The sequence below is a fragment of the Lethenteron reissneri genome, chromosome 45, assembly GCF_015708825.2.
Source record: "Lethenteron reissneri isolate LAM-NWPU_2019-01 chromosome 45, ASM1570882v1, whole genome shotgun sequence".
Lineage (NCBI taxonomy): Eukaryota > Metazoa > Chordata > Hyperoartia > Petromyzontiformes > Petromyzontidae > Lethenteron > Lethenteron reissneri.
In genome coordinates this window covers 1126496-1151464 of record NC_083823.1, presented here as the reverse complement: position 1 = coordinate 1151464, position 24969 = coordinate 1126496, and the positions used below count along the sequence as shown (strand labels likewise).

The window sequence follows — 24969 nt, the reverse complement described above, 5'->3', positions numbered from 1 at the left end:
CTCTGTGTGTGCATCTCTGTGTGTGCTTCTCTGTGCGTCTCTGTGTGTGTCTCTGTGTGTGCGTCTCTGTGCGTCTCTGTGTGTGCGTCTCTGTGTGTGCGTCTCTGTGTGTGCGTCTCTGTGTGCGTCTCTATGCGTCTCTGTGTGTGCGTCTCTGTGTGTGTGTCTCTGTGTGTGCGTCTCTGTGTGTACGTCTCTGTGTGCGCGTCTCTGCAGGTCTCTGCGCATCTCCGTGCACACGCGTATGGGGAAGAGACGGTGGCGCACAGCCACGGAACTCCGCCAAACTCGGTTCAATTCCCGCCGTCGGTGGCGGCGTGACGATCCGCCTGATCCCGGGTTTCCCACCCCTCTCTTCAACAATCCCGCAGCCAATCGGTGGCTGGTGAAGTATGGCAAAAAACAACCCTCAGGGCCAACGCAGCATGGGCATGCATTCATTCGGCGGTGGCTTAACAAAAGGGCTTGAAGTTATAAATATCAGCTGAGAATAGCTGGCTCATTGCTGACGTTAAACAGCTTAAAACATGCATGTTTATGGACACCCGTGGCCGGTAAAATAGCTTTGGTCTCCAGCTTTGAATAATTAACGAAATGTGAAACAGAGCTTCATAGCTCATCGGAGTCCCCGAGTCTCAACAGAGATTCCGATTCCGATGAAAAATATACGTCAAGTGATTTCATCTCGATACTCTCTAGCACGGCTTAGTTTTACAATGGATCCAATTTGACATCGGTTTAATATTCAATTCAGTGCGGTTGGTCAAATGCACACTGTGCATCTGCAAGCGTGTTTGCGGAAGGTTGCACGGCTGGGGCCGTCGTTGCGATTCGAGATACGTGTCCCGACTCTCGAGCAAATCCTACTAGGGGCCTCCCCTAGGTCAACCCAGCCCTAAGCGAGTAGCTGGTGCGGTGTGCAAACATCAACGCTGGGGAGACAAAGGCGGCCAGGCGTGGCGGGGTTCTGGCCACACTGCTGTGCTGGTCTTAATAACTAACTGCACTTGCCCCACCAGATTGTGTCGGCTACACGGGGGACCTTTGCCTTTTGCGTCCACGGCTCAGTGAAGATAACTAATTTGGTCAAAGATCGTTAAAGGGGGGGGGGGGGGACTTCAGTGTGCAGTGTTAATTAATTAATGAATTATTTAATGTCCGCTGCGATGCCCTGGCGAGAGCTACGCCAACAAGCCTGGCGGAACCTCGAAAAAAGGATTTGAAAATCTCGTGGTCTGTTGACAACGGCCAACAATTAGAATGACTCTGCCTAATGTGCTAATGATCCCGGGCCGATTGACTAATGGCTCCCTTCAACGCCGTCCAGTCGATAGCGTCCCTTCAGGAGCAGGCGGTAACTCGACGAGCCGGGGTGCGAGTGCCCAGCCGGGGCGGAGGCCTGGGTGGAGGTAGACATTAGGTCGAGTGGGGGGAAGCGGAACGAGAAACTCCATCCCAACAGACGTCGGCAAGGCGTGTTTGTCGCGTGTTTGTCGCGTGTTCGTACGTGCCACGTGTAGAACTTCTTTCGCGCCGTGCGTGCTAATCGGAGATGCGGGTGGAGGGATCATAATGGGTTGCTGTGCTCTGCTCAGGATGCACGTTAACGGGTTGCGAGCGTAAAGAACCAGGTCAGGGCGGTGTCGCTGTGCGTGGAGTCGGCACGTGTCATCACTGGGCAGGGCCCCTCATCCGCAGTGCTGTTTTGTTGTTGCCGATGGCTTTGCACGGAATGTTTCCATGCAAAAAAATAAAACCACAGCGCCCAGGGGGATGGGATGGGGGGGGGGGACCCCACAAACGTGCGACGAGAGAGCATGTGGGAATCTAAAGCCTCAAGATGTTCAGGCCCCCTTCAGGCGCCGGTGCACGGACAATAACCCGAGCGGCGTTCGCCGTGGAGACACTCGCCCCACAACGGAGAAGCACAACCACCACCACCACTACTACAACCACCACCACCACCACAACCACCACCACCACAACCACCACCACCACCACAACCACCACCACCACCACTAGCACCACCACCACCACAACCACCACCACCACCACTAGCACCACAACCACCACCATCACAACCACCACCACCACCACAACCACCACCACCACCACTAGCACCACCACCACCACAGCATCCAGAGGGGCCTTGATGCACATCCTCCTCTGCGCTTTCGTGATCCGCCGACCCTGCCCGCCCCCCCCAACACCGCCACTGCCACCCCGCCGGCGATGGATCACAAAACGTGCCGTTAGTCTCCGACCCGGCGGGAAATTAACGAATAAATCTCAGTGAAATTCCTCCCGCCCCGCAGCGGTGCCCCGCCGCCCGGGGTGGTGACGTGGATCGCGCGGTTCGAATCTGGCGGGCCGCGCTGGTTAACAACGCCGGGTGGATGCCGACCGGACGGTGAGCGCCTTCTGATTCACGGTGGACGTTCAAGATGCCGTGATGTCACCCGAAGGAAGCGTGTTGGGCGGGGGGGGGGGGGGCGGCGTCGTGGTCCACATTTTTGCCAAATTTGAGAATTGACTCGCGAATTACTTGAATGGGGGAAAAAAAATTCGTAGAGAAAATATTTGGCAGGATCCTGTCGAAACAAAAGTTTGGAGACCTCGACAACAACAATCACCGTGGGATTATAACAATCACTGACAGCCCCTTGTCAACCCACTGCTGGACGAAGCCCTTCTCAAGCTGTGTAGGTCACAGGCGCTGCTTGGCCATACTTCACCACGTGGGTCAGTGCGGGTTGGTGAAGGGGGCGTGGCCAGGTTGTGGCGTGGCGCGCCGATCACAGCGCCACCGCTCCAACCGTGTTTTGAGTTTAGGCGACTGGCTATATTATACAGCAAGTTGTATGTAGAAATGTATTAGTCTATATATATATACACGTTCATATGTTTTCCCCAATCCCATGAGTCACTCGCGCTTATGTTTATTTATCAATTCTCTTCCGTGCGCGTGCACACGCCGGCAGAACGGCATCTGATGAACTTCACCGTGAGCTGGCTGCATTGTTTGAGTGCCGTTGCATCGCTGCATTTGTCGACATTTTTGTCGCGAAAAATTTCGAATAAAAATTTCCTTCGAGCCAAACGTTTGCACGATGGATTAAAGTCACCCTCTTCATCCCGGGGACCCTCTTTTACGTTTATTGATAATAAAACACAAAAGCTGAACTTTGAACGTTTCATTTGATGTCTGTGTGCGGCACCGTCCTGTTGGGCTCGCCGCAACTCGGCTGCAACGTCGATTTACTTCGCCTCCACGAGCACCCACGCTGCGTGCGCCGTCTCTCTCTCTCCGTCTCTCTCTCCGTCCGTCTACACAATTTGCGTGCGTCTTGGCAACTCTCCACTGTGTCTTGGTGTGCGTGTGTGCGCTAGTATGTTGTCGTGTGCCATGCCGGCCTTCATAGGTGCTCGCTAACAGCACTTGCCCCAACAGTCTGTTCAGGCTATCCGGGGGATCTTTGTCTGTATATTGTCTGTCTCTCCGTCTTTCAGGTTGTCTCGCTCTCTGTACAGATGTCCACCCTCGTCTGCTTGTGCAGCTCAACCTCCGATGAGCACGGTTGTTTATGTACAGTGCGAAATAAGTTGAACGTACATAAATGGTACCACAGTTAGTGAGCACCTATGAAGGCCGGCACGATACTCGAGGGGGTGGGTGGCCAACACCACGCCCGGCCGCCTTTGTCTCCCTCGTGGCGATGTTTACTACACACTGCACCAGATACTCATCTGAGGCTGAGTCGACCTAGGGGAGGCCGAGGACCGGTTCAGATAATCGTTACTGGGTGTTGGCCGTGAGCAAGAATCGAACCCGTGTCACCAGGTTCATAGCGCAGCGTAGCGCTAACCGCTACACCACCGCTCCCCACAGACGCACACACACAGGCACAGATGCACACACAGGCACAGACGCACACACACACACACACCCCAGGTTCGACTCTTTGAGCCATCAGGCCACACAAACACACCCGCCCCTCTTAACCAAAGCGACATCAACAACGGGCGGAACGCCGGCCCGCGCTCGCACGGCGATAACCCCGGGACCTCTCGCTGCCCCCCCCCCCCCCCCCGGCGCACGTGTCACCAAGCGAGCCCTGCATCGCAACACCCACGGACGGTGCCAACTCGCGACGCTTTGGCCATTTCGTTTTTTCCCGTTGGGCTGGGGTGGGGGTGAGCGGCGGTGTCGTTTGCCCTCAATTTAGGGGAGCGAAATTGAGCGATGCGTCCTGATGGTGATTTGAGATGGGGAGGGGGTGGGGGGCCCCACCACGCGCCCCCACCGTCCCCTGGCCCCCCAGCACAGCGCCCATCGCCACTGCGAGACGGCGCTTTTATTTGGTGCATTCTGGGGCGCGGGCTGCGGGCCACCCGAATCAGCGCCGCCGCCGCTTCACGCAAACTGGAACTGAAAGGCGCAGAGAGGAAAAAAGAAAGACCTCACTGTGTGACCGGTGATTAGAATATTTTAACCTTCACGTCTTTTTCACCGCTCAGGCATTAACACCTCGAGACGCCGTTACCCCCGCACCACCACCACGCTCCCAGGGCCCTGGCCCCACTGGCAAGTGGCTTAGCACGATCGCCGTGCACAGCACGCGCCAAGGAGAGATGGAGCGCGGTAATATTGTTGCGCAGGAATGTCCTTGAGAGCTCAATGGCGCGTGGAGTCGGCGTTCTTCAATGAGTCTCCACCCACTAACACCCCCCCCCACCTCTCCATCAACTCCCCCCCCCCTCCCTCTTCTCTCTCCTCCTCCTCCTCGCAGCACCTTTGTCACGTCCGTCTCGTTCTCTCGTCACCATGCCTCCGCCCGCCCCTCGCCACTCGCTCTGCCGTTCGCTCTCGATCCTTCATCTCCTTTCATCTTCTCGCTCGGTCGCTCCGCCGCTCCCCTCGGGGATCATTCCCTCCCCGCCGCCTCTCGCCCCTCTCCCGCACCGCGTCGTTATCTCCGGCACGCGGCGCTCAGGTGAATGGCCAAACGCAAACGGAATTCCGTTGCAGGAAGGAACCGAAAAACACAACAACCGCCCCCTTCCTTCGCCACCCCCGTATCCCGTGAAGCCCAAGGTCTTGTCACAGTTCAACATTGACCCCCGACCTCTACCGCGCGAAGCCATTTTCTGCGGCTTTCTCCTCCGCCCCCCCGCAGCCCGAACGTCGAGAGCCGGAACGCGGAGCTCGACAGCCCCCCCCCCGCTCCAACTCCTCCTCCTCCTCCCTCGCGTCCTAAACGCGACGGTGGCGGTGGTGCCGCAGCCAACGGCGCCACGGGCCGCTCCGCGACGGTGAGCACGGAGCGCTCGCGCGATCGCGGCGTGAACCGACGTCACCGCGCCATCGCCGATGGCACGGGAGGACCGCGGGAGGTCAAGCGGCCGTTCGTGACGTCGACCGTCAAGAGGGACGAGCGGCTTCGGCCGCGACGATCGCGTCGTTGTACGCGCGCCGGACTTCTTTCGCGCCGTACGTTGGTCGGCCGTGCTAATTGGCGGTCGCTAGGGGGGATGGCGGAGGGTGGTTGAGACTGGCGAGGCAATGGCTCTGAGGACCTCCACCTCGGAGATGGAGCAGTGAGATCAGTTCGTGTGCAGGAGCGCGATATGGTCGTTGCATGGCAACAGGGTGTCCATCCAGCAGCAGTGGACAGATCATGGCTGATGTTGATGATGATGATGACGATGCCGATGATGTCAGTTGGTCAAAAATTAAGTTCTAATAAGCACGAGGAAGAAGTCATCTCCGTCAGCCACAAGCTGTGAAATTTCCACGTTCCCATGGCGGGAACCAGTCTGTCCATAACAGCAAATGCTGATGACCCACCCATTTGTGCGATTTGTAGCGACCCAGCGTGATGCCCCATAAAGTCAAACTCCTGTCCAGGATTTTAGCTGAGATCAGAATTCGTGCATAAGTATACGATTTATCTTGATTACTTTATACGGGAGAGGTTGGAGAGAGAAAGAGAGAGAGCGCTTCTGGTAGCCTCCATCCAGCAGTGGATTTTGCGATGATGATGATGATGATGATCCGTGATTGTCGACCACAGCCAGGGCACGATGAGTTTCGTACGAGACAGATTATTTGGGGATGCCACCGCCGCTGTTGCCGTCGCTGCTGCGTTGGGCAGTGGCCCACGAGCACAAAAAACAGCGACCACGGGCGTCAACGGCAACGCCGTGGCCTTCAAAGGAAAACAAATATAAATGTAAACATACACACGCAACTTTGCTTGTTCTATGGTGAGTTTCCTTTTAAAAGCGGCGGCGTTAACGATAACGACGATCTGTTTCGAGAGAGAGGTCAGAGAAGTGAGAGATGAGAGAGAGAGGTCAGGGAGAGGTCAGAGAGAGGTCAGAGAGAGGTCAGAGATAAGTCAGAGATAGGTCAATGAGAGGTCACGGAGAGGTCAAGGAGAGGTCACGGAGGGGTCAGAGAGAGGTCAGAGTGAGGTCAGAGTGAGGTCAGGGAGAGGTCAGGGAGAGGTCACAGAGAGGTCAGAGAGAGGTCAGAGAGGTGTGAGAGAGGTCAGAGAGGTGTGAGAGAGGTCAGGGAGAGGTCAGGGAGAGGTCAGAGATAGGTCAGGGAGAGGTCAGGGAGAGGTCAGAGAGAGGTGTGAGAGAGGTCAGAGAGAGGTCACAGAGAGGTCAGAGAGAGGTCAGAGAGAGGTCAGAGAGAGGTCACAGAGAGGTCATAGATAGGTCAGAGAGGTGTGAGAGAGGTCAGAGAGAGGTCAGGGAGAGGTCAGAGTGAGGTCAGAGAGAGGTCAGAGAGAGGTCACAGAGAGGTCAGAGATAGGTCAGAGAGGTGTGAGATAGGTCAGAAAGAGGTCAGAGAGAGGTCAGAGTGAGGTCAGAGTGAGGTCAGTGAGAGGTCAGAGAGAGGTCAGGGAGAGGTCACGGAGAGGTCAGAGTGAGGTGAGAGAGAGAGAGGGGCGGTGCGTGCTCGCTGCTGCTGACCTTGGCGATGCGAGCGGCCGTGTCGCGGGCCAGGGCCAGGCCCTGCGTGAAGGCGCGTGCCGCCACCAGGGCGCGCGTCAGCTGGGGCCGCAACTTGCGGGGGACGTCGCCGAAGGGACGCAGCTCGTCCGAGTTCTTGCTCACGCACTCGAGGTACGACTCGGAGAGCTCGTAGTGCGGGTGCAGCAGCGCGAATATCCGCTCGAGCAGGCGCGACCAGAACTCGGTGAGCGACTCCTGCGGGACGAGCCACGCCGCGTCACCGCCGCGTCACCGCCACCGTCGTCGTCGTCGTTGTCATCGTCATCAGTCATTAACACCATCGTAAGAAGCATCATCGTACTCGTCATTAGCATCATAAGCAACATCATTGTTTTCAGTCATTATTACCATCATTTGTATTATCATCATCATTATCAGCGACGCTGTGGGACTTGTGGATCGCAGGGGCGATGGAGACGCAGTGTGCACCACACGGCCATCCACATGGGCAGACGGGTGTCTTTGTCGAGCAAAGGAGGATACTTGTCCCGTCTTGTACGGCGTTTGAGTGTCACTGCTGAATTGTCCGCGAGCTCTCTCCCGGATGTGGGAATTCCTCCCACGGGCGTGAACGAGCGCTCCTAGAAAACGGTCCCAAACGCCCCAAAACGTCTGGAGCCGTCTTCAAAATCAGCCCTGGGACTCGCTGGAGCTCTCACCAAGCTCAACAAAGATTGCCATTGAGCCACAGCACCGCAGCAGCGGCAGCAGTGGTGGCCACCACGCTAGCCGCCACTCGCCCACGGCCGGTAAGTAAAACCGTAACAGTGCTCCCCTTTGTGAACGAGCTCAACGTAGATCGATAGATATAACTGCGAGCATTTAGGTAATACGTAAAAAAAAGAGAGATGGTTCTTTGTCTTTTGGAGCACAGGGCCAAGTTTTCTCACTGGAGGTTTCTCTTCCCCCGCAGGGCTTTGAGCGCAGAGATAAGATCACAATTAGGGTGCGCATGAGCGGCATTAATATTGCAACGCCACCAAGTCTCCATTGCAGTCTGATTTTGTGCCTTATTATCAGATGTTCAAAGCCAGCACGGCGCTTATTACTATTATTAGAATGCGGAATATTTTCTTTTCAAATACCAAAAATGTATTATTAAAAAAAAAATCCGTTGCCAAAAAAAACGACGATTATCGTTTATTTTTTTTGTTTAATTTTTTTCCACTTTGTATGTCCACCCAGATTCCTTATACTTTTGCCATCGGCGGTGCGTCGTTTTGGAGAAAGAGACCAGGAAGGCCCCATTCAGAACCGACGCACATCAGGGGACCACGCCACGTTCGGAAATTTGGCGCGGAAATTTGGCGCGCCAAGGGGCGCTGCACTTTCCCATTCGTTCTGCCGCAGAGATGTCTGTCGGGGGACAGTCAAGCCGATTGTTTTCTTCGCCAAAGTTAACCAATGTATGGGGAAAAAGACAAATATAATATCGTGGTTTTATTTGTGCATTGAAACGTGACAGGGTTGAATCCATCGGCTAGCTCTATTCGAGAACCTGGGTCCCAAAGACGCGCGGCTGAAACCCCAGGCTTGAAGCCAGCCTCTCAAGCGGTGACGGGTTCTGTGTCTCTGACCCCTCGGCCCAACCCTAGCTGCCACTGCGATTTCAGTGGCCTGAAATCAAATGTATCGCTCCGGATGACCGCCGCAAAGTATGATCTTGAGTTTTGATTATAGTGTGCGGATGTTTAAAGGTGCATTGAATTTTTTTATACTCCTACTGATGCTCCTGCTGTTATGGAGTGACTCATGCTGCCAGTTATGGCTGCAAAGTTTGGTGGTACATGTTATGTATATCGTTTATTGTTAAATTAGAATCACAGTTCCTATGATCACTGTTACATTGTTTTTATAGCGTTATTTTGGTGATTTCGAAAACGTTTTGGTTTAGCCATGTTTGTTTGTTGTAGTACAGAGTTAGACTGATCTAAATTGTCTTATGGTTGTTATTGTTTGACTTGCATCCCACTGGGATTTTTGCACTCAGCGTTGATGTGGGGTGTTTTTTCTGGAAGACTTTGCTGTTTTTTCTTGGATTTTTCTGCTGCGCGTAGCCACTTTAAGATGTTCCTTGTTCATGTTTTTGTTGTTTGTTGCGGTTGCACCCGAGTCCAGAGCCGCATGGCTCACAGGGTGACACCATATAAATGAACTGAACTGAACCTCCTGACCCACAATCGAAAGGGTGCGAGTTTAAATTGGGGTTAGAGGGACAACTCTCAGTCCACCACCGACCGTGGCGCTCATAAAGCCAGCACCAAATCATGGGGGAGCGAACAGAAGTTGTCCCGTGGATCATGGAGTTCATCGTTCTGCACGCCGTGTTAGTCAAAACTTGCAGAACACGCACAGAGGCCCATGGGTTTTTTTTCAAGCCTCCAAAGCAAAAAGGCAAGATGCGGAGATAACGCCATCGTGCGATGTCCCACTGCGTGTTGCCGAGTCAACAAAGCAGGGGCACGGTGACCAAAACCAGGGCCATCACGAGATTCCTTCCCTCCGCCACCCCCCACTCGCCGTCACAGCGCACGCCACATCCCGCGCGCAGGGGACAGACCATCTGACCCCTGTCAGACGAACGTGGAATGTGCACCAGTGCTGTAGCGTGGGGGCTGAAGGGGTGGTTAACACCCCCCCCCCCCCACGCTGTCTTCTTATCGTCAAGTCAAAACATGTCGGCGCAGCTGTCCGTACGGCACAATAAACAAACGAGGCGATCGCATCGTCATTCATTCCGTTCGGCGCTCAACATTTGTTTAAAGTTGGTTTAACATTGACCGTGCCCCTCCCCCCACCACCCCAACGCTGAGTGTTTGGACGCCCCCCCAGTTCACCCTGCGGGGGTGCAGTGTACTGCCGCATTGAACCACTGTCGCACTATTTGCGGTGGCGAGGAATGAGGAATGAAATGTGGGGGGGGGGGGGGGGGGTCTCGTCTCTGGTAACTATGAACAGCACCACCAAATCGTGAGGTGTCAAGGGGCGGGGGGGGGAGGTGACCACCACCACCCTCGCCACCTTGGGCTCGCCACCAGGTAGGTGAGTGAGTGCCTGTTAATGCGGGGGGGGGGGGGGACAAGGTGGAGGAGCGGTGAGCGCTGCGCTACGAACCCAACGACCTGAGTTCGATTCGCGCTCACGTCCAACACCGTTGACGATAATCTGAATCGGTCCTGGGCCTCCCCTAGGTCGACTCGGCCTCAAAGGAGTACCTGGTGCGGTGTGTAAAAACATTATCTCTGGGGAGACAAAGGAGGCCGGGAGTGGTGTTGGCCACCCACCTCATCGTGTGCCGTGCCGGCCTTCATCGATGCTACTCGCTAACAGCACTTGCCCCAAAAGTCTGTTAAGGCTGTACAGGGGATCTTTGTCTTTGGGGCGGGGGTGGGGGTCGCTGGCGAGCGGGGGTCCACACCTGCAGGTTGGCGCCGGCGCCCTCGTAGTAGCGCCGCAGGTCCTTGAAGAGGTCGGAGAAGAGGTGCAGGTGCTTGACGTAGAGGATGCCGTACGTGCGGGAGAACATGGAGTGCAGCGAGCGCTCAGAGTTCTCCAGCAGCTCCTTGAAAAACTCTGCACGCACACAAAGACGAAGATCCCCCGTGGAGCCTCAACAGAATGTAGGGGCAAGTGCTGTTAGCGAGCAGCACCTGTGAAGGCCGGCATGGCACACGAGGGGGTGGGTGGCCAACACCACGCCCGGCCGCCTTTGTCTCCCCAGTGGCGATGTTTTTACACACCGCACCAGGTACTCATTTGATGCCGAGTCGACCTAAGGGAGGCCCAGGACCGGTTCAGGTAATCGTCACCTGCGTTGGCCGCGAGCGGGAATCGAACTCGGGCCGCCGGGTTCATAGCGCGGCGTGGCGCTAACCGCTGCGCCACCGCTCCCCACGCGGGCGCTGTCGCGCCCTGCACAGCTGCGTTAACATCGCGACCGCGAGCAGCCGCACGGAGTTCGCGAGAAGTCACAAACAAACACGTCCCCGTGAAGGAGCAGATGACCCGGAAGGATCCGCTGGCTTTGATCTTCCGCCCCGGAGCTTACGGGGCCCCCCACTCGTAAACCCGCGTTCCGCACACAAACCATGGCAGCGGCAGCAGCGGAAGCAGCGGCAGCAGCAGATGCGGATATTTGACGCACAAATGAAAAAAAAACACTCTCCGGCAGGGTTTGACCGCGGTCACCCAGAACAGAGCCACGGCACAGATGAAGGCTCAAGGGCCGATTCACAAAACACGAAGGAGGAGGAGGTGGTGGTGGTGGTGTCATCACGGCAGCGATGATTCACCGCCGCTGCTGACGCAATCGTCTGGCTCAACCCACCTGAGCGTAAAATCACAATCGCTGCTTCACAGCAGCGTCGGCCGTGCGACGAAGACGAAGCGAGAAGAAGACGAAAAACATCGTCGCGTCCGGTGGGGCGGTCGAGGCGACGGTGCGGTTCGTACGGCGGATCGGTGGCCAGCACGGCCTGAGGGCTGCTTGCCCCCCCCCCCCCCCCGCCTCTTAGGTGGCACCTTGGGGCAGCACTTTCATCTGCGTCACCGCTTTTCCACAGCGTCGGTCCTCGATAGCGCCAGAGCTTGAGGTGAAAATTGCCTTTCGTATTGGATCGTCTCTATTGTCGTGACCCCCCCATTACAGACGGGAAGAATAAATAAGCAGCGTGACCAGGTAATTGGAGCAATGATGTCATGAACCATCCTAAGGAGGAGCCTCACCGAGTGTCAGCACTGCATTGGGGTGCTTGGCAAACAAGTGTTCCAAGAAGTATGTTGCATGTGGGAGTAAGCCAGAGTTACAGAGGAAGCCCCACAGACCCAAGGGGGCAACACTGAGAGGCTCACACGGGCGACTTCGCAACCCACTTGCTGTTCTTTGGGTCTTTCGGTCGAGTCACGGAGACACCTCGCAGGTCAGTCGGGTCGGGAGGTCGACTCATTTTGGGCCCAATGCACCAGGCCGTGCCTCTACAGTGTTGGATCACAGCGTGAATCGCCACGACCACCACCACCACAGCACGGCCACCATGACCACCACGGCACGGCCACCACGGCCACCACGACCACCGCCACAACAATCACCGCCACCACCACCGCCACCACGGCCACCACCACCACCACCACAGCACGGCCACCATGACCACCACGGCACGGCCACCACGGCCACCACCGCCACCACGGCCACCACGACCACCACCGCCACCACGGCCACCACCACCACCACCACAGCACGGCCACCATGACCACCACGGCACGGCCACCACGGCCACCACGACCACCGCCACAACAATCACCGCCACCACCACGACCACCACGGCCACCACGGCCACCACGGCAACCACGGCCACCACGACCACCGCCACAACAATCACCGCCACCACCACGACCACTACTGCCACCACGGCCACCACGGCTGCCACGACCGGCGTTATTCACAACACTGAGGGCGTGGGGAACTTCATAAGTCAGAGGGAGATGCCCTGTATTTTTTGTTGTAATACTTTCCAACTAAAATCGAAATCCTCAATGCACGAGCTCTGTCCGTCTGTCTGTCCATCTGCCTGAATGTAATCTGAGGTCACGGTAACTCGCGGAGTGGTGACCCAATACAACACAATACAATACAATGCAACACAATACAACACAACACAATACAACACAATACAATGCAACACAATACAACACAATACAATGCAACACAACACAATGCGAACGCGAGTAGAACGTTGCGTTGCTATCAGGGCTGCACCCTGGAGCAAACGGACCGCACTGATCAACAAATTGGCGACAAAAACAAAAATCCAGAGCCTCACAGATGAACTTTCAGGGTCACGTGAGCACCGTCGCTAATGACATGCTCGCAGGGACACAAACAAACAACCCGCACGCCGCAAAGTCTCACAGAATCCCTTCGTGCGCGCGAACAGCCGACGGCTTTGTACAGCTACGAGCGCATTTACATGCACGCAGGCACCCAGGTAGGCCATGCACGCAGGCACCCAGGCAGGCCACGCAGGCAGGCACCCAGGCACCCAGGCAGCCAGGCAGGCCACGCAGGCAGCCACCCAGGCAGGCCACGCAGGCGTACGGACGCACCAAGCCTGTGAATGATTAAAGCTCAAAAACGGCGCGAAGCAATTCGCCGCCGTGTTTGTCCTCATTGCCGTGAACAGCGAAGCCGCCAGTTTGTAAACACGGGGGGGGGGAGGCACGCGGCTCGCTGGCTCTCTGTTGACACCTTCGCGTTTTGTACTTTTGAGACATTTCGGCAGAGCGCAGCGCCACATTTCGCGTCCACGTGGCCACACGGGAGAGACGTAGCGGCTCGAGACGGCCGCGTGTCGTGGGGGGGGGGGGGGGGGGGCGTGGGGGGGGGGGCCTGTGTCAAGGTGGCACGCTCGCCATCTGTTCACTCCGTGGAGACGGACAGAGGTGGAGAGAGCGACGGTCGTGGGTAGGGGCGCGGAGGGAGTCTGGACTCGAGCAGAGCTGGGGATTGGTGAACGTAGCAGCGGATGATGTGCCAAGAGGGGGGGGGGTGCCTCTGTGTGGAGCCGACACTGACAACCGTTGTGACACTAAATCAGGGATGGCGATCTTGGTACAAATCTGGTCGACTGAACAGAATTCAGATTCATTATTCATGAATCATCGCAGGACAACAATCACCCATCGTCACTGTCACCTCCCTGTCTCTCTACTACTGCTGCTGCCATTGCTGCAGCCACTCTCCCATCGTCACTGTCATCTCCCTGTCTCTCTACTGCTGCTGCTATCATTGCTGGGGCCACTCTCCCATCGTCACTGCCACCCCCTGTCTCTCTACTACTGCTGCTACCACTGTTGCAGCCACTCTCCCATCGTCACTGTCATCTCCCTGTCTCTCTACTGCTGCTGCTATCATTGCTGCAGCCACTCTCCCATCGTCACTGTCATCTCTCTGTCTCTCTACTGCTGCTGCTATCATTGCTGCAGCCACTCTCCCATCGTCACTGTCATCTCTCTGTCTCTCTACTGCTGCTGCTATCATTGCTGGGGCCACTCTCCCATCGTCATTGTCATCTCTCTGTCTCTCTACTGCTGCTGCTATCATTGCTGCAGCCACTCTCCCATCGTCACTGTCATCTCCCTGTCTCTCTACTGCTGCTGCTATCATTGCTGGGGCCACTCTCCCATCGTCATTGTCATCTCTCTGTCTCTCTACTACTACTGCTGCTATCATTGCTGCAGCCACTCTCCCATCGTCACTGTCATCTCCCTGTCTCTCTACTACTGCTGCTGCTATCATTGCTGCAGCCACTCTCCCATCGTCACTGTCATCTCCCTGTCTCTCTACTACTGCTGCTGCTATCATTGCTGCAGCCACTCTCCCATCGTCACTGTAATCACCCTGTCTCTCTACTACTACTGCTGCTATCATTGCTGCAGCCACTCTCCCATCGTCACTGTCATCTCCCTGTCTCTCTACTACTGCTGCTGCTATCATTGCTGGGGCCACTCTCCCGTCGCTCTGCACTGCAGGATGCGGCATTTCTCCCGGCTATGCTCCCCTCCCTCGCTCCCTGACATCACGCAGCCCGAGTGATCCCGTCACCTCTCACCTACATTCCCCACTCGTCGAACTAGGCGGCTGCCACTCTCCGCTCCGCTTAGCAACAGTGATTTTTTTTTGAAGACGGCAAGATTGGTATCGGGAGGACGATGTGGAATTAATACCTTTCGCGATGAGGCTCGGAGACTCGTCTCCACCCTGCCAGTTTGCCCTTCAAATGTTGGTATGATGCGCTTTATTTTGCCCTCCAAATTTAGGTATAATGTCCTTCATTTTGCCCTTACATTTTTGGTGCGATGCCCTCTATTTTGACGCGTGGGTCCCCTCCCCCTCGCAGGTGATGTTTGCGTTGGGCCACGTCGTTACGGTCCGGCCGAACTTCTGTCGCAGGACCCCTCCACCACCCGACACGGCCAAACAAACCACGCTGTCACGTGGGCAAGGGGTTCAAGGTGCCAGCTGTGAATGTTACCCCCCCCTCCCCGCCCCCCAAGTTGCGTTGTGGTTCTCTGTATCGTGGGACAATTCTCACACGAGGATTGATTTTACGACACTTCGCCTCGCTGGCCAGTTGCGGGTTGGTGAAGGGGGCGAGGGTGGCGGCACGACCGGTCCGATGTCGGCCCTGGCTGGGAATCGAACTCGGATCGCAGGACCACGCGGTAAGGCGACAGAAACCAAACTGAGCCTTGAATAATGAAACCTCCGCAAGTGGAATTGTACGTGCTCAGGGCGTGCAGTGACGATGACAAGGCAGTGCCCCAATCACTCCTACACCACCACTCAACCCACTACTTTAATTTGCCAGATAAAAACACGCAATTATAACATTTAGTGCTTGCGCAAGGGCGATGTTGGTAGCAGGATTAAATGTAATCAAATGCATTTCAGAAATTGAACTTTCATGTGGTAATCGTGGTCTCCGATGTCATGTGTCCCCACCAAGGCTGTAATTATAATATAAATTGGGGGGGGGGCAGACACATCCCCCCCAATATTCAAATATGCTCAAAATGTCCCCCCAATATATTACTATAAAACTTTTTTTGCGATGCTATGTAAATAAAAACAACAATTTGATAAACCTTGGCCACAATATCTTCATATAAAATCAATGCATAGATTTATATTTATATGATTGTGGTTATGGTTGTTCTTTATTAATTCCTCACACACATAGACACACACAGACACACAAAGGGACACACACAGAGACACACACAGAGACACACACATAGACACACACATAGACACACACAGAGACACACACATAGACACACACATAGACACACACAGAGACACACAGAGACACACACAGAGACACACACATAGACACACACAGAGACACACACATAGACACACACAGCGACACACACAGAGACACACACAAAGACACACACAGAGACACACACATAGACACACACATAGACACACACAGCGACACACGCCGCCGTCTTAAATAACCTCAATAAAATATTAACACCTCGGATCCATTGCATGTGTGTGGGTGAATGTGCGTGTGTCACTTGGGGAGCGGTGGTGTAGCGGTTAGCGCTACGCTGCGCTACGAACCTAACAATATCAGTGACGATTATCTGAACCGATCCTGGGCCTCCCATAGGTCGACTCAGCCTCAAATGAGTACCTGGTGCGGTATGTAAACATCGTCACTGGGGAGACAAAGGCGGCCGGGCGTGGTGTTGGCCACCCAACCCCTCGTGTGCCGTGCCGGCCTTCATTAGGTGCTCACTAACAGCACTTGCCCCAACAGTCTGTTAAGGCTACACGGGGGATCTTTGTCTTTTTGTTTGCCACTCGGCGCGTGAGGCTGGCATTGTCTCTCCCCCATGGCCCCATCCCACGTGACCCCATCCCACGTGGCCCTGCGTGCGAACTGCAGCGGTGGCCCCTCAGGGCTCCAGCGTCGAGATTTGTGTTTTGTAGTTTTGTGTTTTGTTGTTTGTTGTTGTGTTCGGCTTCCCGTGGCGGCAGGTTGAGTTGAGCTCTCGTGCGAGAAAATGTAAAAACACGTTTCACGATGAGTGGCCCGAATGTCTGCCCATGTGACCGAGACTTTTGTGCTTGCAGATGGTTGGTCAGATACATTAACGTCGTGTGTGTGTGTATGTGTGCGTGTGTATGTATGTGTCTGTGTGAATGCGTGTGTATATGTGTGTGCGTGTGTGTGTGTGAATGCGTGTGTATGTGTGTGTGCGTGTGAATTTCATTCCCTCCCTTCTCTACGCTTGCGAAACGTGGACCCCCCTAATGGAGCAACTTCGCCGGTTAGAAACATTTAGGCTGGCCTGCCTACGATCCATCCTGGGTTTAACCAGGCTGGATTGTGTGAGGAGATCACAAATCCTTGAAAGATCTGAGCAAAGTCCCATCAGTGAGCTCCTCCGGCAGGCAAGGCTGCTTTGGCTGGGTCATGTAGCCCGCATGCCCAGCCACCGCATGCCTCAACAGCTTTTGTTTGGCCGGATCGAGGGAGCTAAACGGGCGCGGCACGGGCTAGAGAAGAGATGGAGTGATGTGGTACAGGAGGACGTGGAGCTGAGTGGACTTGCCGATGACTGGTACCAGCGGTGTCAAGATCGGCCTCTGTGGAGGAGGCTCGTGAAAGACGCTACTGGGCAGTTGGAGGCAGTCGCCCTCCAACAACAACGGAGGGCGGAGGCGCGATGCTCACAATAACGAGCAGAGCGCCAGGTGGCTAAAGCACAGCAAGTTGGCACAGTAGGGGGCACAGGTGGTGCATCAGCCAGTCATCTCGGTCATCTCAGTCAGTCGACCCGTGGCACCTGCTGGGTCTGCCCCGTGACCTCCTGCCAGTGGGCTGTTCGACACTTCACGTGGCCTCAAGGTGCACATGGCCTGGCACAAGCGTCGTAGGTGACGTCACCGCCACTTAGTGGCGAATGGCGGTTGTTGTTGTGCGTGTGAATGTATGTGTGCGTGTGAATGTGTGTGCGTGTGAATGCGTGTGTGTGCGTGTAATCTTATGACCGAACCTATCGCCGGAAATGCAGCCGGTCTCTTCAGATCTCGGAAGCTAAGCCGGTTCGAGACTGGATCAGTGCCGAGACGGGTGACCGCCAAGGCATAACAGGCGTTATAGGCTCTGTGGGCTAGCTACGTTGCGGGCAGTGGACCGGCAGCGTCTACGCCCCCCGCCTTCACCCGCCCGCCCGCGCTGGCCGGTGCGGTGAAGTATGGGCAAGCGACCCCGACAAGCCGCCCGGCGCGAGGGAGGCCTTAGTTCAGCAGTTGACGGACAACAACGGCTGTGTGTGCGTGTCCACGTGTGGGGAGCGGCGTGGCCACCCCGACTGCGCAATGCGAATTGCCCTGGACACCGACTCGCTGCGCTACGCCACCAATCGCCTTCGCCACTCTTCTCGGGGCGAGAGATGGGCACCGATGCCCCAACGTCCATTCGAGCAGCGGGAGATCAACCTTGACTTTGACTTTCTGCGCGAACGTGTCAGACTTTGCAGCCCTGCAGCTATTGCGATTGACTCGCAAAGTTACGAGTTCAAACCCCGGAGGGAGGGGGTGGGGGTTACACAGCCTACCATCGCCATCGTCGCCACGAGTCCCCCAGGGTCCATTAAATGTGTGCTGTTTGCAAGGAACTCGACAGCCGTTCGTCTGATACCTCTAGAGGTTGCCCTCCCGCCCAGGCTCCCAACCTCGCCCTGTCATATGAATGTGGAATTTCCGCGACGAGCTGAGGGCTGCCAATTGAGATGAGGGCTGCCCTCCCCCCCCCCCCCATTTTACTCGTAGGGACACGGAGACGCCGTGGATACTGAGGCACAGGTGGGGCAGAGGTTTCCACCCAGACGCTTTGTGGATGAGACGGTGCGGGGATGTCCCAGGCCACATCGGCCAAAGCGGCAATTTGCCGAGGCGGCGGCGCGCGGCGTGATTCTGGCCAGCCCTGTGAGACGCAACGTGATCTGATGATGGACAGGTGACCTTTAACAACCGGGTTAGAACCCACTGAGAGCAGTTGAATTGAGATGTGGGAATAAATGAGTACAGAACACAAAGAAGAAAATGTGTAATGAATCTAAGGTTGTTTTGAGGGAATCTTTTTTTTCGGGGGTGGGTGGATAGGAGGTGTAATGATCTGGTCTAATCGACACAGCCAAACAAATTAAATTGTCACGTGGTGCAAATGTTGCCAATTGGATTCGTTTCAGATCGCCAGGAAGTTGAATGTTGATTTGGCCGGATCACTGTGCGACTTAACACAATTGGAAAATCAGCGATTCTGAATCGTGACATTGGCTGAGAAGACTTTGCATGTAAAGTCGATATGAATGTGTAAAAAAACAATGCTCATAACAAAGGTTTTTGGGTTAGATCGCGTGAGTATAAATGTGTCGTAACCCTCCACCGCCCGACACAGCCAGTAAGGTTTGTCACGTAAACAACGCGCCAATAAGTGAACTACTTCAACCCACCGGTGTGTTGGAGAGTGAACCCACAACACATTTACAATTTAAGTACTGTGACGTTTCACTGGTAATTACATCCAGCATCATCAATGCTCACAATACATTTACACAACACAATTAAGGAAACACATTTAATAATATGTAAATGATTCAGGGATTTTACATATCAATTAAACCGAATTTGCATGTCGAGAATGCTGATTTTTGTATTACGGTTTCAGTCAATTGTAAGGGTCTGAGATGATAACATCCTCTCCTTAGGAAGAGCCTCTCAGAGTCTGAGGGACTCGCTAACAGGAGATGCCCGCGTTGGATGTTTGGCATTGTTGTTGGGAGGAAACACACGGCACACGCGGGGGGGTGGCGACACTCAAAGCCACACGCAGATGTCAACGTCCTGCCATCTCCCAGCCACCTTGCAGCCCAAGCCGCATTCCCAGGCAGTGTGCCATCACATTTACTAACCAGGCTTAGCTCCTAAGCTCTGACACAATATACCCTCCGTTCATCTGCTCTGAATCCACAATTTGGTCCGGTGAACGTTTTAGCCGATAACTCAAGCACGTCATCATCATTGTCGTCGTATTCATCATCATCATCAGCAGCAGCTAATCTGTGTAAAACAAGCAGGGGACGTAAACAAAGGGCACGAAAATGGGCAAAAGGGAAATCTGAACCCGCCCCAGCTGAACTCTGGGAGGCTGCCGTGACCTCTAACCCCTGTTGGTTCCCACTGGCACCGCAGCAGCTGCCGCTGTTGTGGACTTTTTTAAACTGAGAAATAAAAAACAAATTAGGCGCGCAAAGACATAACAAACAATCCGTGTCCCCCTCGGCTTCAGCCAGGGGTGAGGGAAGCCGTGGCACCCCCTCCCCGCCGGGACATTTTTGGCTCGCGACTTCATTTAATTCGACCAACGACAAGACGGGGCCTACCGCTGGGCCACACGCTCCGCCGAGGTACAAGAAGAAAGGGGTGAGGAGGAAGTGTCCTTCATTTAACCACGAGGCGAAACGGGGTACCCGGTGAGAGGCGTGAAACAACGTCGCCGCTGTTGCAAGGGCGACCCTGGGCTACATCACGCCATTCTGAATTGACAAAACTTATACACGTGATTTTTTTAATATACGTAACAAATGTGGACTAAAATTAACAATAATTTCATGAAAAATTAAAGAAGGCGAAGTAAATAAGATGATAGTGCATATAAACAATTAAAAAATGCGTGAAATATGATGGAATCTCTGGGGAGGAGAGAGACAAGAATAAACAAATAGCGGCAAAACTATTTAAATGAATCCAAAAAATGTGACGGCGTTGCCTTTACATAGTTGTCAACCCATACAGTTGATCCTTATTCTTGTGCAGGGAAATTGAGTTTAGGTCCATACGGCATACAGCCATTTCAATACGGGCAAAACACATTTTTTAAGTCTATTTGTGTTTCTCCCTTGTGCTGGGACTTTGTAGGTTGAACTTTGAGATTTATAAAGGCACGGAGTTGACCGATAAGGTCTGAATCGGTCTGTAAAAAGGAAGGGGTCGACCGGTATGCCAATATGAGTGACAGGAAGTGGTGTCGCGCCCGCACTGTCCATCAAAGGCTGGCACCACGTGGCATTGGGTCACTTCAGCTTTGCGCTCGGACACGTTCACCCATTGCGGAACGTGAATCGCCCCAAATTGCCCTGAGAGATGTGAACATCGCGCCCCTGCCACATGGCCGCTTCCTGGCCGCTCACCGTCAAACTTGTGGTGGCGAGCGCTGAAGTTGGCGGAGAGGAGGCGGCCTGCCTCCTCCACGCGGGCCTCCGTCTCAGAGCGGCCGGCGCGCGACAGCTTCTCCTCCATCTCGCTCGAGCAGCAGGTGTAGCGCGCCGGGCACACCTTGAGGTGCTCACCTGCCCGGGGAGAAATGGGTGGGGGGGGGGGACCACGGGGAGAGGGGACAGAGGTGCTTTAGAGATGGTCGGTCATACAAACGGATGTCAGGCAATCACGGGCCTTGCCAGCTGAAATAAAGTCCCGAGTCAGAATTAGAGGCACGCGCTAATGGGGGCCCAGACCCCACAAGCCTACGTGTGTATACGTGTTGAACGTACGTAGGCAACCGTGCTACGTATGCTGAACTCCTTTCGCACTGTATTATGCTAATCGGAGGTGCCGGGGAAAGGACAACAAAACTAAACACAATAAACAATCCGAAAAAAAATCGTTTTCAATGGAGATTTAAAAGTGCATAGCTCCAGGCATTTCCTAATGTCGGAAGGCAGAGCGTTCCAGACGGCCGCAGCCCGTACGGTGAAGCCTCTCTCAGACGCCACTGGCGCTAAGACTGGCGCAATCGGTCAGCTCGCGCCAGACAATTTTCGATGATTAACGTCCGGGAACGCGAGCGCGCCCAAGCTCGTCACGTGGGGGGAGGTGAAGCGAGTTGGCGGCCGACTCGACCTGCAGGAGCCACTGAGGGCGTTGGCCTCGTACGGGTGCGGGGCTCCAAGAAGGAAATTGGCTAAACGACGTCGGTGGGGTGCTGCGCATAAGCCAGCGAAGGCGCGAGTGGCCACAAACAGCTGAAGGGGCCCCCCGGAGTCGTGCAAACAACACAAATGTACCACCACACACTTCACCTCCAATTCAGATGGAACAAACGGAAACAATCTTATTTACATAAACGAGATAATGAATCCCTTTCATCTCCCTCCTCCTCCACGGCTAAACTCCAACGACGCCTCCAGCAGCGGCAGCACGAAATCTGGCCACGATGCTTTTTCAACAAACGCCCCACGGAGACAGGGGAGGCTAAGGGCACACGTTTTCACATTGCTTTTAAACAGAGTCCTGAACGGATTGCACCGTTGAATTGGACCTCAATTTGCCGGGGACTGCCACGGAAGAGAGCCCCTCGCCTTTGAACACAATTATCTCACGAACAGGATGCATAAAACAGAGGCGGTGAGAGAGGGAGACGGAGAGAGAGAGAGCGTGGAGGCAACCGTGCCATGTAACATATTGCCCTGAGCCACCCGGCGTTTTGTGCTTTCAACGCCTTTCCGTCTCGAGCAGACGGGGCGGAAGGTTTTAATGGAAATGTGCAGCAGTGTACGTACGCCTTCACGTCTTATTTACTGATGCAATATCCTGGGGCTAGATCTTAAAGAGGATCCCTTCTTTGACAGAGTTAAAACAAGAGACAACGTTTAGTCGGTATCGCGTTTGCGTTTTGTTGTGAGGAATCAAGAATGAAAGCCGTTCGTGCAGAGGGACATAACGAGATACATTGACAAGGGGGGGGGGGGGGGCAGTGGCATGTGCATCGTGCCATGAATTCGTCAACCTGGGTTCAATCCCTGTACCAGGGCTGACCAGGGCTGACATCGGCAGCGGGCAATATCTGAATATAAGAATAGCTTTGACCCTTTCTGGCAACAAAACAGTTGTGTTAAGATGTTAAAATACCAAACGCCTTTTGTCGTTGTCCTCTGGTCTAACACTGTTAGTGAGACGAGGCTCTAAAGAAAGCTGTCTCTGGTGTGGACCAATCGGTTTCAAAGACAATGCATTATCATATACTACCAGAGCGTGTTTTTTTTCAAGTTTACCACAAGTACGTGTGGTGAATGCAGTAACACGATTCCTTGCAAACGGTTTCTGTTTGGTGTTTTCACATCTTGAGACAACTGCCTTTTTTCCAGAAAGGGCAACACCTCTTCTTGTATTTTGATAGTGGCAAGAAAGGTCCCCTTCAATGATATGTGAACCCGCGTCACCAACTCACACTGACCCGTGTGGCGAAGTATGGTCAAACATGACCCACGCAGTGCGGGGACACCTTCAGAACCGTCTACCAAATCTCTACCAAGAGTAATAACTTTTAAAAACCCCGTGTACGTATCCACCGCGCCCGCCGGGGTTCTTAACGGATGCTGAGTTTGCGGGCGAGCTCCGACCTCGAGCGCCTCGGCGGAGCGAGGTGACGCATCCGATCTGACAGTTGTCACTGGGTGCTCCGACGCCTCCGATTGGCGGGATCTTGACACCCCCGCCTAACGCCCAGCGAGGCGGCAGCCCCTTCGGCTCACAGATCGATGCGTGCTGGGCTCCGAGCGAGGAGGCCTTTCGGGAGGAAAGCGCTCTCCGGCCATAGCGGCGGGAGACGGTCGGAGGGGGGGGGGGGCTTCGCAACATCGCCTAGAATTCCTCGTCGAGCGGCAATAGAGATGCTGTGTGAGCAATATAATAACAACAACAACAGATACAATTTCCCCATCACATATAATTGACTTTTTTTTATATCTATAATCTCACCAAGCAGCAGAGTGGAACATGATGAGTAATGCACTGAATAAATAGTCAGCTCCACGTCTTAAAATAAGATAAAAAAAATAGACAACCGGCCGCTTGGTTTTCCATAGTAATTGGTCTTCTGTAATAATGTCTTCCAGAGTAATGCTGTCAGCACACAAACTCTGGAATGGTTTTGTCCTCCAGGGACTCATCAGCCGAGTCAGGCTTTCTCCACAAAGACCGCTGGCTTTACCAGATGTGACTGGCGATGAACACGAGACCCCAGCACATGCCTACACAAGCACAGACGCAATACGGTCCGGTTGACTTGACAAGTATTTTTTTTACGTGAAAATACAACAGAGAATGATATTTGTTCAATCGTGGGTACATGGCAGTTGCCAAACCTAGAGTAATTACGATGCCCTACTTGGGGATAATTGGCCAATGAATTGTTTTAGATCTTTGCCGTTGCCATAATTATAGTTGTGCTATTGCATCACGTTGTGAAACGAAGACTTCACCATTTGGAACTCCGCAGCAAGCAGCGCATCACCCTGTCTCCGATAATGCGCCGGAAGACGACGCAATACAGCGACAGTACAAGCACTTCTGCATTGGCCTCAATAGACCTCTCCTATCCACACGCGGGCGGGGGGAGGGGGGGCACATCTTCTTAACTCGCAGCAAAGAAAAAAATTCGTCTCTTGCCAAAGCAATCTCTTCAAGTCCGAGAGCTGGAATTTATCCCAAATAAGCTCTCACACACACACACAAACAAAACGCAGTGGAAATGTGATGTTTATTATGCACTCATTGATGACTGTGCTGACACCGTGAACCCGCGACATCTGAGAACCCGGTTTATTGACGGGTGGCTGAGATCCATATTTGGACCCCAGGATCTCGCCGAAGTCGGCCGAGTGCTCTGACCGCCAAGGCGAGCGGCCACCTCCGTGTTTTATCGGGTACTGGCGTCTTTCTTCTGCACGTGGGGAGATCCGCAAGGCGATGGCTCTCAAATAGCCAGCCGGGCGGGAAGACAAAACAAGCAAACCCCGACTCGCTGTACTGCATCCAACCGATCTCACATCACTGCTCTGCAGGCGTACGCTTCGCAGAACAAATCCATCTCCCTCCGCAAACCCACCGAGCTCTCGTCCGGCGTGACGGATCGCAGAGGCCGTTCCCTCCCGCCGAGGCCCGTTTGGGCCCGTGTCACTCACTCGTCTTGTTTTATTCCACCAAAGGTGGGCACGCACGCTGCATCGGAAATGACGCTCGCATTCCAAACAGTGGAATTCATGCGACGGGCGTGAATGAAGACCATTTCGGCGGTAATGAGCGGCGAAATGGGGTGGAAGAGTTTAAGGCACCGCGCAGCAAGCAATTATCAGGATTGAAACGGTAATGAGATGATGGGTTCACTTGCAGAAATGAATGCAATGCTGAACAATAAAACCCCTGAGTCTTCACCAGACCTTGATATTTTCAATCAAACCCAGGAGTGTCTGTGCTCTGCAGATACACGCGGACGAAAAAAAGTGCACACAAAGCCCGGCTGGATTACGTTACTCACGACATGCAACATCGCCGCGACGCTAACGAGCTGATCAACGGACACGATG

The 24969-nt window shown here is 54.4% G+C and overlaps 1 protein-coding gene across 2 annotated transcripts in view; it reads right to left on the bottom strand.

Moving 5' to 3' along the window:
- The window catches only part of LOC133353920 (glypican-6-like), a 120792-nt gene that overhangs the window by 47970 nt on the left and 47853 nt on the right, over nucleotides 1-24969 (bottom strand). For both annotated transcript variants that reach the window (XM_061570429.1, XM_061570430.1), the window contains exons 2-4: nucleotides 20797-20955; nucleotides 10445-10599; nucleotides 6985-7221 (exon numbers count right to left, since the gene is read on the bottom strand). In XM_061570429.1, the coding sequence (XP_061426413.1) occupies nucleotides 6985-7221; nucleotides 10445-10599; nucleotides 20797-20955 (551 nt within the window). The remainder of the gene's footprint in view (nucleotides 1-6984; nucleotides 7222-10444; nucleotides 10600-20796; nucleotides 20956-24969) is intronic.